Genomic DNA, 14517 nt, shown 5'->3' with positions numbered 1-14517 from the left:
GATTGACTTCCTTTTCAAGTCTGTTATTTCAAAGGTGTTATATTTCCATACACTTGGATGTGCAAACTAAACACATGGACTTTGCACATCGTTTTACTTCGGCGTGTTTAGACAAGCTCTTCATGAAAGAGCCAGTGTCGTCCTCCTGTCTGTCTTCAGAAGGGAACAGGGTCTGTGTCTCTAAGCCAGTGTTTTCATCTGCCGCCTCTACTTTGTCACTGATAATACACCCCAGACACATTCACCTCTCCTTTCCTTTCTACCTGTGTCCCCCCACACCTCCCACACATACAAACACCTCTTCTAACCTCTTCTCTCCCTTCTTTACTCTCCTCACACCTAATGTTTTTTCCTTTACCTCCCATTTTATACGAGCGTAGCTCCAGGTTTGTGTGTGTGATTGAGTTTGTTCACTCACCTTCAGTCGTGTCTCCAGTAGCTCTCTGCTGGTGATGATTTTAGTGACCTCTGTCTCGTTCAGAGCGTGAGTGATGGCCGGACCACCCAGGGTCGAGTACAGGGTGACCACTGCAACACACACAGACAAACACACAGACAGAGAGACAGTGCAGTGAGTCACTCCAGTGGATCAGGGTAAATCTGTGTTGGATCTCTGCAGTGATGGCGTGAATGAATGACCTCAACAGGGCCCGACCCAGGCTACATCACATGGAAAAATCCAGTTCCCAGATGTGTGTTTATGTGTGTGGCAGTAATTGAGAACCATCCCCAGACGTCCTCACAGACATTCACTTTATCTACAACAAAAAAATTTACCAAGCCCTGTCTGTTTCTTTGGCAACATAAGTACATGATCCACGTGCCTTTCCTGATAGTCACTGGATGTTTAGTTTCCTGGAATACTCTGGGCTAGACAGGCGACGTTACATCCTATAGGGACAGTCCTGGCTGCCCTGAGAACAGTGGGGCCCAGGTCCAGGCCGGGTGTTGTGTCTGTGTGTGTGGCGGACAGTAGCTTCAGCAATGCTCACGCAGGGCTGTGAAGAGGTCACACAAGAAGCTTGCGGGGGTCAAGACTCTTGGGCCAAAATCCACACTCATGACCCCTCCTCGAGACAACAGAGAGAGGAAGGGGGTGGGGTTCACCCGACCCAGGGTAGGCTGACAGAGAACGGGCTTATGGTCTAGGGCCAGTGACTTCACTCACATGCGTCACGGCAGCTGAGACTTCCTGCTGTGTGCGTGAGCACCTCGAGCTGTGAGATCCTAACACGCTGCCACTTCCATCACACTCACACATACATATACACACGCAAACTCCCTCCCAGCTTTTCTTTGAACAGAATGGAGAGTCGCAGGTTAGGATAGAGCTACCATGTTTGTTGTTTTGGCAAAACGTCTTGGAAAACATTGGAGGAAAAGAGAGAAACTTCAGGTGTTTGATCATAACATTTTCTGAAATCATCCTCTTCGTTATTACAAACAAAATCCTATAGCACGGTCAGCCAATCAAGTGAGACTCAACTGGACAATACATCCCCAGATGGAAGAGAACGGACAGCGGAGGTGGAGGAAGGCAGAGTTTACGGTAGCAGAAGCACTGAACCAAAGGGGTCTACGTGAGCATTTGATGTTCACAGAAGTGTTGGGAGTCAGCCAAAGGCCTAGAGTGCATACAAGTACACAGTGTGTCTGTGTGTGTCTGCTTGAGTGTCTATGCAGGAATACGAGGTTGTCTGTGTGTTTTTGTTTTTTCCTAGCAAGCCAAATGAATACAAGGGGACAAGAGGGAAATGTAGAAAGAGGAAAATTGGGACATTTATATAACTAAAGCATAGTAGGAGGGACTGACCTTGTCCCTCAGCTGGGCTCCACATATTTAAGATTAATTTATCCCTTATTTACACACATGCACACACACACACACACACAATTTAAGTACATCAGTTTCATAGGAATCTGGCCGTAAAAAAAACTAAATCCACGTACAGTTAGAATTTCCATCCGGCACAGTCATTACCCTGGCTCCTGTCTTGTTTCTTCCTATGTCCCTTCATTTCAAGGGATTTTTCCAGTGTGCTTAAATATGTTATTTCTTATCTTTGGGGATATCTGCATTCTTTTTATGTTTTCAAGGCATCTTCAAGATTCTCTTTGCAATGAACAGTGCTATATAACAAATATACAGCATCTATTTATTATTATTAATAATATTATATTAAGCACTTGGTAAAAAATTCTGATCTAAAATAGCTTTTTAAAATGCATTTTCATTGATTGACATAGAAAGTAACTCCATAACCGCTGTCACAGATCAGTACATAGCTAGTTTATTTGCCTTGGTTTGAAATGGACCAGCTATCCGAAGGCCACCCACTGCCATGACAGACGCGACTCCTCAATAACAGAACTACAAGCCTGCACCGATCAAACAAAGTTCCCCTGACAGCAGGATGTCTGTGATTTTTCAAAGAAAAAAGTTCATTGTTTTTGTCAAATGGAAGGACAGTTTCTGGTCACTGAGTTGGGCAACGACACTACCTCTGGTCCATGATAACGACAGTGTCTGAAAGGATACTAGAATGTTCATTATACTCACACATGTTTTGTCTTTAGGTGGCAAAAGAGGGGTCACAGTAACACAACTGTAACTACAAAAAGCCTTGACGCATACAGACAGCGAGAGAGAGAGAGAAAGAGAGAGAGAAAGAGAGAGAGAGAGAAAGGTTGACAGAATAAGAGCACTAAGAGAGAGAATAAGAGCACTACGAGAGAGAATAAGAGCACTAAGAGAGAGAATAAGAGCACTAAGAGTTAACACCCTGAGGCAGCCAAGCTAAGTGACTGTCTGTGCATGAACAGTACACACAGGGGACACGGTACATTAAGCAGACCACTTGTTGTGTATGTGTGTAGACACTCACAGGGAAAGTTCTGCATGAAGCAGGCCTGTGCACCAATGACCCACTCTGCCCTGGTCTCACAGAAGATTGCAATGTTGTTGTGGGCCTTCTGGCCAAGCGCTGCCAGACCATTGCCAAAGCGGGCCGCCGCCCTGTGGGTCTCAGCATAGGACCACCAGCGGTACTGACCCAAGATCACCTATAGGGGGCCACAGAGAGAGTGGGGAGAGAGAGAGACAGAGAGAGAGAGACAGACAGACAGACAGACAGAGAGAGAGGGGAGAGAGACAGAGAGACAGACAGAGGGAGTGAGGGGAGAGAGAGAGAGAGACAGACAGAGAGATAGAGACAGAGCGACAGAGAGATAGAGACAGAGAGAAAAAAGAAGGGGTGGAGAATATTAGGCACATTAACACACACATTTTCAGAAGGGTCAATAAAACAGATTGAGGGTAGAGATGCTGGGTTCCCAGACTAAGGGGAACGTTTACAGGGTTGTAAAGCTGCTCAATGATATTTTCACATTTTTTCCAGAGTAAATCTAGCTTGATGGTTGTGTACATTTGCATAGTATTATTGCATTAATCAGTAAATGACCAAGACCAATGAATAGTGGTGAGACACTGCCCTCTACTGGTACAGTAATGTTACTGAATCCCCACAAAGGCCTGACACAGTAAGACGGTTCTATCACTGATAGGTATCGATGCCTACTGCTTCGGCTGGAACTAATGGGGATTCAAATAAATAAACAGACAAACCTACATTCACACAGTGACACAATGAGCACATTTACACACGTTTTCCAAAAGTGTTATTTGCTCTCACTGCACAGGAAGTCAGGAGGTTAGATAACTCACTAAACCGTTTTATTGCCCTCAAGGTGAGTTTCTTCAGCACTGTCTAAGTGGATTTCAAGGATTAGACTAGTGGGATTAGCTTGACGATCAGGTGTAATTAAAGGTGTTACAAGGCCTGGGGAACTATAAGCCCCCGCCTCTGGAATTATGTGCCAGTGAAAGAGCGGGTTCACATCCGACCCTCTGTACATACTCTTCCCATCCATACCTTTCCTTGCTGTTCTGTCTGATGAGTAAAAGGAAGACTGACACACAGGAAGCCGCGTTGAGGAAGGCAGTTAACTCCAGGAGTTCAGTGTGGTTGGCTACAACCACCATTCCGAGTCAGAGGGTTGAAGCCACCCATTCCCATGACATACTTCGTTAAATAATGCAAATATATGCATTTTGTAGTTATAATGTATGTTAGCAAGTAACATGTGAAATTTGTTGAAGTATATATATATATATACTGTATTGACTCAACTTTGTGCATTGCGTACATTGAGGAAATTGAAATATATATTTTGTTGTCCCATTTACTGGCTAATCTGGAGTGCACATAATTGGCTGGGAATTGTTATTGCCAGTGACCACAATATATAGCTACGACATTTTACTACACAATTTCACAATTGACCAGACAGACTTATTTCAAGTTACATCATGATAAATACACAGCAAGAGAACATAACACCATGTTAAGATGAGTTTCATACTTTGTGTTTCCAGAAGTGGATTGTCCCTCTCAATTCCCTTACAGAAACTAAATCGCGATTATACATTGTGTAAACTGACACATTCCACACAGCGCAAGAGTGCTTTATTTGGACACAGTTTCGATTAGCCTTTGTGTTGTGTGTTAAGAGATGTGAGGTGATGTAAGACCTTTCTGTTGGTCAATAGAGCTCAGTGTTTGGTTTAAGGGACAGTTTCTACGCAACAGAAAGACCTCACGCCACAGGAAACCGTGGCCTTTCTGGTCCTCACCTTCTTGAAGACCTTCCCATTGTCTTGTCTCTCGTCCTCCTCCTTGATCACCTCTCTGGTGCCCAGACAGTCTCTGTCAGGGAACCTTCTGGAAGCGTACTCAAACACCTTATCAAGCGTGTCCACTCCGGGGTGGAGTGACGACACCAGCCTCTTGGTGGCGCCCATTGCCCTGTAGGGCCCCTCTGGGTTACCCGTCACCGACTGGGCTTTGAGCCTCCGAGCCCGCTCCTGTTCCGAGCCCAGGCCCCCTTCAGATTGTGACACAGTGCCGAAGAAATGGGAGGGGAGGAAGGCCAGGATGGAGTACAGCCACACGGCCACCTGAAAGAGAAGCAGCAGCAGCGGGTTCAGATCCTCTCTGGTCTTCATCCTGAGTGGGCGTGTGGGGTGGAGGACGGGAAGGGCTCTGGGGTTTTTGCTCTGAGGAGAACCCAGTGGTTTGGATGGTACGACAGCACCTAATCCTGTGGCCTGCCGACGGGGCAAAGTTTTAAATTTCCTAGTCCTTCTTGTTCTCCACTAGAGCGTTCAGCTGATGTCAATGCAACAACGTCTCATTCCACCTAGACAAAAGAAAAAGAAATGCATTAAAGTATAAGAATGTCCTAAACAACTCCGTCGCTTTAGCTACAATTCCTGTGTCAGCATCCGGGCCTTTTAACTTAACTGTCAGCATACTCCAAGACAACACATTCAGTGGCCAGTTTATTAGGTACACTTGACCCATCTGGTACCCGGTCAAATCCCCTTTCCTCTAGAACATTGCGAATACTTCAGGGCGCGGATTTGAAAAGGTACTGGACAAGGGATGCAGAGCAGACAGCAGAACCATCACGCTTCGAACAGACCCTTCCATCTCACGGGTGTGGTCTTCTACAGCAATATTGGTAACAGCAATATTAAACAGCCAACCTAAAAGATGTCATCGGTTTTGTCAAGCTATTCAGACTCACTGGGAAACCGCTTCAAAGCAAAAACAATGTCCTAGGTCCTAATCTTTTTTGATTTTTAAAATTGTTTTATATCAAATGTCAGAAAGGCACCAGAGGTGAGAAAGTCTGGGAACCCTTTGCCTAGATGATATGAAACGCAGTTGGTGCTGAATGCTACTCACTGTCCCCCACGTAGACAGGCAGCATGCTGGAGATCTCAGAGATCTTGCCTTATCCCCATACAACACACCCCATAATATAGCACTCTCAATGTCTGTCACAAACCACCCACACATAGAGAAAGGCCGACAGAGAGCAGACTGACTGTGACAGCTGAGGGAGAGTAAAGTAGGACAGCATGACGAGAAAGGCAGCAAGATGGAGAAATTAAAGATGCGAGCAGCATTTCAGAGGGACAAGTGGAGCAACAAAAGTAGTAGCTCACGTCATGCTCCCACAAGGAATATTTACTCCTTTTTGCAATTGCCAGGGCTACTAGCAGTCCTGATGTCTAAATGAAGAAATCCAACCAAAACCTTGACCACAAAAGGTGTGTGGAGAGAGTGGAGAATGTGTATTTTTCCTGTGTAGCTATAGAGGAGTGTGAGGAGAGGGTGCGTATGTGTGGAGAGAAGACAGAATGCGTGAGTGGAAAGAAAAGAGAATGCGTGTCTATATGTGTGTGTGTGTATGTGTGTGTGTGTGTGTGTGTGTTCACTAGCATGGAGAAAGTGTGTTGGGAAGAGGAGAGTGCGTGTGTGGGAGCTTGTGGAGAGTGTGTGTCTGTGGAAAGGGTTTGAGTGTGCGGAAATAGAAAATGTTTGTGTGTCCAGAAAGAATGAACATATTCTGTTTAGACATGGCGCACATGAAGAGTCAAAGGCACATCCTTTACTGATCACCATTTCAGGCTATTCCCATGTCTTAGCATTCAATTCATACATTTATATGACTTTCCTGACATTGGTGAAACCATGAGGTCTATCTATGCCTAACTTGTCATTTCTGTTGCTGAAATCAGTGCTACTGGCATGGCAAGTTTCATATCTCTCTGATATTGCTTATGGTATTCATTAGATGTATTTCATTCGCTAATTGTAGCCATATTGTTTGAGATAAAGATTTTTAAAGCTAGTGGCCCATTGGTCATTCACACAACATTACATACAGTAGTAAAAAAGATTATATCATTACATACCAGTAACTGCATATGACATGGCTGCAGTATGTTGTAATAACTATTGACCTGTGTGCAAACTGTATGTTGTCAGTAGTCTCCTTATAGAAAAAGCTTTCAGGTTTCTTATACAACTGGTGTTTCTCATTACACAGAATGTGTGTGGAAAACATGGTTCCTGTATTATACATGGGCATGAATGTGGCCTAACCATTTTGAAACAGAAATCCGTGTTTCTGTATTTGCTTGTCTATGATACGACTGACACATCCACCAGTTAGAAGAGATGACAAGGACGACTTTAGGAGAACCTTCGTCACACCCACCTTAACCATTGCTTATCAATTGAATGTTTGAACACTGCAGTACAAAGGCAATCAGCTCTATATTTTTATATAATGCCTTTCGGTAACTATTTCCGTATCTGCAAGAACCATAGAAGATACACATTCCTAGTACTTCAAGCAGCACAACATGTTATCTACAATATGGTGGTCTGTCCTCAGGAGAACCCTCCATAATGGTCTTGGAGAAATGATTGCTATTAAGCCTTAATGTGGAAATTGATCATCATATGACAAGCCCGCTCACTAATGGTGTTTCAAAACAACACTATAGGCTAAGCTCAGTTACTTTATCCCCCGTGAGTAAACACTGAAACCAAGACAGGAGCCGGTCAAGGAGTCACTCCAACTCCAAAAACACAGAAACCAGGCAAACTTCTGGACACACCTCATGGGTATTTCTTTATTATTACCATTTTCCAAATTCTAAAATAATAGTCAAGCCATCAAAACAAATAACACGCATGGAATCATGTAGTAATATATTTTTTTTTTTAAACAAATCAATATGCATTTATAGTTTTGATTCTTCAAAATAGAAGCCCTTCTCCTTGATGACAGCTTCGCAGTGGCATTCTCTCAACCAGTTTCATGAGGTAGTCACCTGGAATGCTTTTCCAACAGTCTTGAAGGAGTTCCCACACATGCTGAACACCTGTTGGCTGCATTTCCTTCACTCTGCGGTCCAACTCATCCCAAACCATCCCAATTGGATTGAGGTCTGGTGATTGTGGAGGACAGGTCATTTGATGTCCGCACCATCACTCTCCTCCTTGGTCAAAGAGCTTGATACACACAGTCTCCTCTGAGCAGTTGATGTCGAGATGTCTGTTACTTGACCTCTGTGAAGCGTTTATTTGGGCTGCAATCTGAGGTGCAGTTAATAGCCAATTTCCGAGACTGCTAACTCTAATGAACTTAACCAGGGTTAACCGGGTGTTTCGTTCCTCTGGCGGTCCTCAAAAGAGACAGTTCCATCACAGTGCTTGGTGGATTTTCAGACTACACTGGAAGAAATGTTCAAAGCTCTGGAAATGTTTCAGATTGACTGACCTTCATGTCTTTAAGTAATTATGGACTGCCTTTGAACACAACACACATCTACCAAGAAGTCCACGGTTCTATAATATAGAATGAGTGTTACTAATACAGAAGAGTTTCAATAACAAAGCCAGAGACCTTCTGCTGCCCGGGGCTAGGATCCTGGATAAAAGGCTGTTCTTCCATCTATTATTAGTAAGCATAACACTGCCTCAGTGGTCGTTGTTCATAACACTGCCTCAGTGGTCGTTGTTCATAACACTGCCTCAGTGGTCGTTGTTCATAACACTGCCTCAGTGGTCGTTGTTCATAACACTGCCTCAGTGGTCGTTGTTCATAACACTGCCTCAGTGGTCGTTGTTCATAACACTGCCTCCATGGTCGTTGTTCATAACACTGCCTCAGTGGTCATTGCTCATAACACTGCCTCTGTGGTCATTGTTCATAACATTGTTCATAATGGTCTTCTTTATTCCAAACCTACATTGTCACAACACAACCGATTAGCTCAAATGCTAACAGGAAAGAAATTCTACAAATTCCCTTTTAACAAGGCACATCAGTTAATTAAAATACATTCTGGGTGACTTTCTCATGAAGCTGGTTTAGAGAACGCAAAGAATTTGCAAAGCTGTCATCATGGCAAAGGGTGGCTACTTCATGCATTATGATCTGTTTGACACTTGTTTAATTACTACATGATTCCATGTGTTATTTCATAGTTTTGGTGTGTTCACTTATCTTAAGGCCCAGTAAATTGTGGGACTTGGAATAGATTCAAATTTTCCCTACTCTCACTCTTTTTCTTAGCCATACATATTCTAATAATATCATAGGTTTATCAGTAAAAATGGGTTACAGCCAGGGTTGCACGATATTGACAGAATGTGATATTGCAATATTGATCATGAATATTACGATGTTGATATTCATTTAAATATTCTTAAACATATGTAAAAACCCAAAAGGTATGGGAAAACCCATCAAAATATATTCACAACATATGAAAACAAGTTCTTACAACACAAGGGTTTATTTCAACTGACAGTCATATTGGACTGGTACAACATGAATAAATAAAGACCATATAGAACAGGACATGTTGTACTGGCGATAAAGCAGACCTGCCAAACTTGTCCAACTTTTTAGAGTACCAGACACAGGCAGCAAATTGGGGTTCAGAACTGCCATTTGCACTTGCATTTGCCTTCATTTAATACTTAAATAAAAATGAATGTTCTGCCCTCTTCTATTTGCACTTCTGGTTAGATGCTGACTGCATTTCGTTGTACTGTACTTGACAATAAAGTTGAATCAAGAAGCTCTCACCAGAAGTATGGATGAAAACAAGTTGTCAGTATATACACCCCATATAACAAGAGATGTCACTAATGAGCTTCACATCAATACTGTTGGCAAAGGTCAGATGCTTCACCCCCCGACATGAGTACCTACTAAAACCAAGACAGTAGCCAGTCAAGGACTAACTGATAGCACATTTCTATCTTTCAGTCAAACATCAGATGTGGAAGAAAGCACAGGCGGTGAATGTTGAGACTTGGGACGGTTTCACAATTTTCTTAATCTGACACTTTTTCCTAGCCATATACACTCTAATAATCTCATAAGTATATCAATAAAACTGTGCTACAGCAACAACATGCATCCCATTCCAAAAACACCCACTCACCACTAAACTAGAGATTTTTCTGTGAATCGTATAACAATGCAGTCCAAAGGAAGCTAAGCATAAGCTAAGCATATCGATTATTGACTTGTCGTCATGCAATCATGAGGAATACTAACTCACACTCTGCAATGTCTCCTTTTTTAGGTCCAGGGCCACCAGCCAAGTGCACATTCTAGTCCCTTTACTGTTATGCAGCGTCTTCTGCCTCAACTCATGCAATAAGGATGAGAAGGACTATAACGTCCCATTGTTGGAGCCGAAAGTTAGGATTCAGATTAATTTGCCTAAAATGTACTAACACGACAAATATTAGGCTATAACGGACCCCTAGTCTAATAGCTGAAATCACCAAGCGGTATACAGCGATGGGCCCAGTGGCGTGTCTGTAGAGCATACCATCTCACGGGAATATGCATCCAAAAAAGGAATAGTTATAATTATAAGAATCCTAACAAAATATTAGGACTCCTTGAGCCCCTTCGGGGGCCAGGACCCCTAATAAAACAAACTAATACAATAGCGTTCCAGCACCATTGCTTGGCCCCCTAAATATGAATGTGTTGGTGGTGTGATGACAGAGCTCCATGTCAAAACATAAGCTGGAGATGTCTGGATCGAGAGGTAAAGGGAGACAATGGAGGGGAAAGTGTGTGTTCTGTCCAAAGTGGATATTTTCCATCATCACATCCCATGATTCAATGCCAGGTGACAGGGAGAGAAAGAGAATGGTGGGGTCATGCTAGCTAACTCAAACAGATTTTCACCCAAATCCTCAACTGGGTAAAAGGTCCTGCTGCTGAACAGAAAACCAATGTGACCCGTTCACTGGAGCTGATGACCAGTGTGTCATGTGATAAAGACGTCTGTGAAATAGTCTTTGTTGTGGAGGTGTGTGTTTATTCAAATGGAAGATGACAACCACCAACACCTTAGGTCATTCTGGCAAACACGTTTTAGTTGCTAAACCTTTTTTTTTTTTTTTTATTTAGGAACAAGCGTGTCTGCCGTTTCCCTTACAAATGATCCTGATATTATGCTCTTATGTCTTCTAGGTTTATCTGCTACAGTGCATTTTGTAGTCATTTTCCCTAACCGCTGATCCACAGCATTGGGCTATAAACCCAGCTTCACTCCGCTGCTCTTCATCCTGACTTCACTGAGGGGAAAAACACACGCTTCCCTATCTCCATCAACATTGGACACACGTGTGTCAACGTAGAAGCCAATTACTTAAACAAACGTCCAGAAATATGGAAAATCCTGCAAACATCCCGCAGTAAAAACATTAACGTGTTCACAGAATTACACCCCAGCAAGCAGTAGTAATTACTTAGTCATGACAGCAAGCACATCTTCCTCTCCAAGAGCCCAACATGCTTCCCTCATCTTCCCATCATACAAACCTACCTCTAGAACGCTCTCTACAGGCACATGAATAAACCAGTTAGATGACACAAGCTCCTAGCATCATCATCCTCCTTCCTTCCTCTGTGCCGGCATGTAGCCTACATTTAAGTTGTTCATGTAAGTCTCAGGTTTTAGAGTTTCTTCGAGTAGGCTAGTCTTTGGCACAGCATCCAACGACGTGGTTTACAGTCAGTCAAAACAAACCGTTTAGTGGCCCTAAGATTACCAGGCCTATTCAAAATTGTGATGGAAGAATAAACAGAACTCTGATAAAACGGTAACCACACTCATAGCTCTGAAACATTCTTTGTTGCCGTAATCACTCTAGCTCTAAGTTACAGTGGATTATTAAACTTCTGTTGTGGGTGACTGTTGCAGTGTTTGGACAAAAACAGACTGACTTTCAGTCAAAGCGGCAAAGTTAGCAGAAAGACAGGCTGAAATAAAACGGTCAAGGTGCATGAGGAATGACACTGTCACCCCATGAGGTTAATTGTCCAAGATATGAGTGTCTGAACAAAGCAAATGAAGGTCATATAAGGGTCAAGTATGATGGACAGACTGTAGAGACAACTGGGTGGAAGGACGCCAGAGAAAGCCGGAGCCAGCAGGGGGCATGGCGCTTTGGGAAGATCTTAATCGTTTAGACTTGCCCCTCCTCATAGTCTCAAACCCATTTGAGGATTAGATGAGCGGGGAGGAGGATCAATGTGTTCTGAAAAGGTGTTGAGGAAAAAGGAATTGAAGGCTATGCAACACAGGACTTGAACCCTGGTCATGGACAGATAGGCTGATACACTGTGCTCATAAAGCCAGAAGAGTGACCACTTGACCATGGCCCTTCTATAGTCTAAAGTCAAATCTCCTTTCCTGTACGCAGCCAATTTGTGTGTTACCAGTAGCCCTAGAGGTGACAGCTTATAGCCTAGTTCACAGCGTGGAAGATGAACCAACATTCTAACACAGACCTACTGCGTTGAGATACCATGGAAATCCGGCTCTTCTGGTTAAACCAGACAAACAAGTAAAACCTCTCCCCCGGTCTCCACCAGGTGAGGCTGCAGGTCACCACCCCTATTTTGGGATTCCGACTTGTGATTGGGTATTTCGTAATCAAATCAAGTCCCAACTGAAATCAAAATCAAGAGAGACGGGGACAAGGTGTTACGAACCCTGTGGCTCCAACAGGTTGAACGCGGACTAAACAGCAAACATCAAACAATTAACTAGACAAAACCAAACAAAACACCACAGCAATACATACTCACATGAAACGGGACAAGCGGGGGGTAAAGCAAAAGAGTCTCTCAGGGAGAACCAAGTGACTGGGTAAGCACATACAGGGGACCGGCATGCGTAACACAAGGGGACTGGTAATATAGTTGCTCAACAGCCCAGCTTGTGCAACAGTGTTGTAATACCACATTCTGATACTGGATGTGGAAAAAAAGATCCATGCCAAGAAGCAGACGGGACATCAAAGTATTATGTGTTTTCATGGATTCCTAATTAACAGCACAAAGATCCACTTCGGCTAGGTGTTTTTAAGGGGTGTGCAGTTTGAACAACCCATGAGTACCCAAGTTTAATTATTTGACAGGTGGTTAGTCATTTAAACAATGAGTCAGTTAATTGGTGTGTCACAAATTAAAATATATGTAGCCTAGATATATACTCACTCTACTCTCCAGGAGTACCAACTTAACACATCCTCCTAACTGCTCTCTGACCTGCCTGCTCCCTGGCCTGCCTGTCTGCTCCCTGGCCTGCCTGTCTGCTTCCTGGCCTGCCTGTCTGCTTCCTGGCCTGACTGTCTGCTCCCTGGCCTGACTGTCTGCTCCCTGGCCTAACTGTCTACTTGACCAGCCTTTTTCACCTGCCTGCCTGCCTGCCTGCTTGGCCTACCTTCCTGCCTACTCGGCTTGCCTCCATACACACAGCTCCAACCAAAATAACTGTTACAGGCTGTGAAGAAATCAAAGGGGCAAACTACAGTTCAATAATTGTGCTTTGTTCAATAGGTCAGGAGCATTTGGAAATGGCTTTCGTCATAACACTGTGGATTAATGGAGTCTTGCCATTCCTCCCAACCGTGGTCAGTGGGCAGGCAGGCAAGCAGAGAGTATCAACTGCTTCTTTAAGAGATTGTGAATGGGGACTTTTGTGTGACCAGGCCACTGCTCCCCTCTCCATCCTGCACACGCAGGCCTCCTGCAGGAGCTCAACGTCGCTATTGTGACGGCAGCCCAACACAACACAGTGTCACAACTACCACTGGAGGCTTGGTGTGCGTGTGTGTGTGTGTGTGTGTGTGTGTGTGTATATGTATGTGCGCGCGTGCATGTGTATGCATTCACGTGTTTGTTCACAGATGTCTCCAAATAATGGCATAGCCTAACCATGCTTAAAAAAAAGCGTCGGTATGCATGATTTCACTGAAAGTGAGAGGACAACACACAAACGACTGGATTATGTGGCTGACGCTCCAGATTTTCTATTCTATTAGGGTTTGACTGGCTGCTGCGAGGCTAACAAACAGCCATTCAGCAGCACAACTTGACTAGACCGAAGGTTTGGATTAGACAATGACAATTAGCATATGTACAACATTTACCTTCGAGCAATTCAGCAAACGCTCTTATTGGGAGACACTTACAATATGCAATTTACAATACGTCCATGTATATTTTTATTCCGTTTTTTTTCTTCATCATCCAGGCCCACTGTGTGGATCAAACCACAACCTGGACGTTGACGGCCCATTCTCTTCACCAAGCGAGCTACACAAGGTGTGGATACTGCCGTGGAAAACACATCTCCAGCCAAAAAGAGGCAAAGACTCAGGAACTTGTGAATCCAAAATAGACTTTAATGAAGATTCAAAAAAGCTGAGATGGTCTGCAGAATAACTGTCTTTCCAACCTCGGACACTCAATTTTGTACAGTACCATCATGCATAACGCCACATGGCCGTCCCACTATGCTAATTCTTTGGTCAATTCTTTGATCCGCCAACATTATTTCTTATTATTCTGAAATTTACCCCACAAACCACTGTTGTTAAATATTGGTGGCGCAGGCCTTGGAAACCCCATAAAGTAACAGAGCTGTCAGGCCCTCAAGTTTAGTACATTCAGCGGTGCTCTGATTATTTCCAATGTAGGACACACACATTGTATATTGGTGATTATGTAGGACACACATTGTATATTGGTGATTATGTAGGACAC

General features: G+C 43.7%; 1 protein-coding gene across 1 annotated transcript in view; it reads right to left on the bottom strand.

The window, feature by feature from the left end:
• acsl3a (acyl-CoA synthetase long chain family member 3a) overlaps positions 1-14517 on the bottom strand; it is a 36399-nt gene that overhangs the window by 20735 nt on the left and 1147 nt on the right. The window contains exons 2-4 of the mRNA XM_013136507.3: positions 4694-5259; positions 2886-3063; positions 419-528 (exon numbers count right to left, since the gene is read on the bottom strand). Of these exons, the coding sequence (XP_012991961.1) occupies positions 419-528; positions 2886-3063; positions 4694-5065 (660 nt within the window). The 5' untranslated portion in view covers positions 5066-5259. The remainder of the gene's footprint in view (positions 1-418; positions 529-2885; positions 3064-4693; positions 5260-14517) is intronic.

The sequence above is a fragment of the Esox lucius genome, chromosome 1 (genome assembly GCF_011004845.1).
Source record: "Esox lucius isolate fEsoLuc1 chromosome 1, fEsoLuc1.pri, whole genome shotgun sequence".
NCBI classification, from domain to species: Eukaryota; Metazoa; Chordata; class Actinopteri; order Esociformes; family Esocidae; genus Esox; species Esox lucius.
This window is presented reverse-complemented; position numbering and strand designations above follow the sequence as displayed.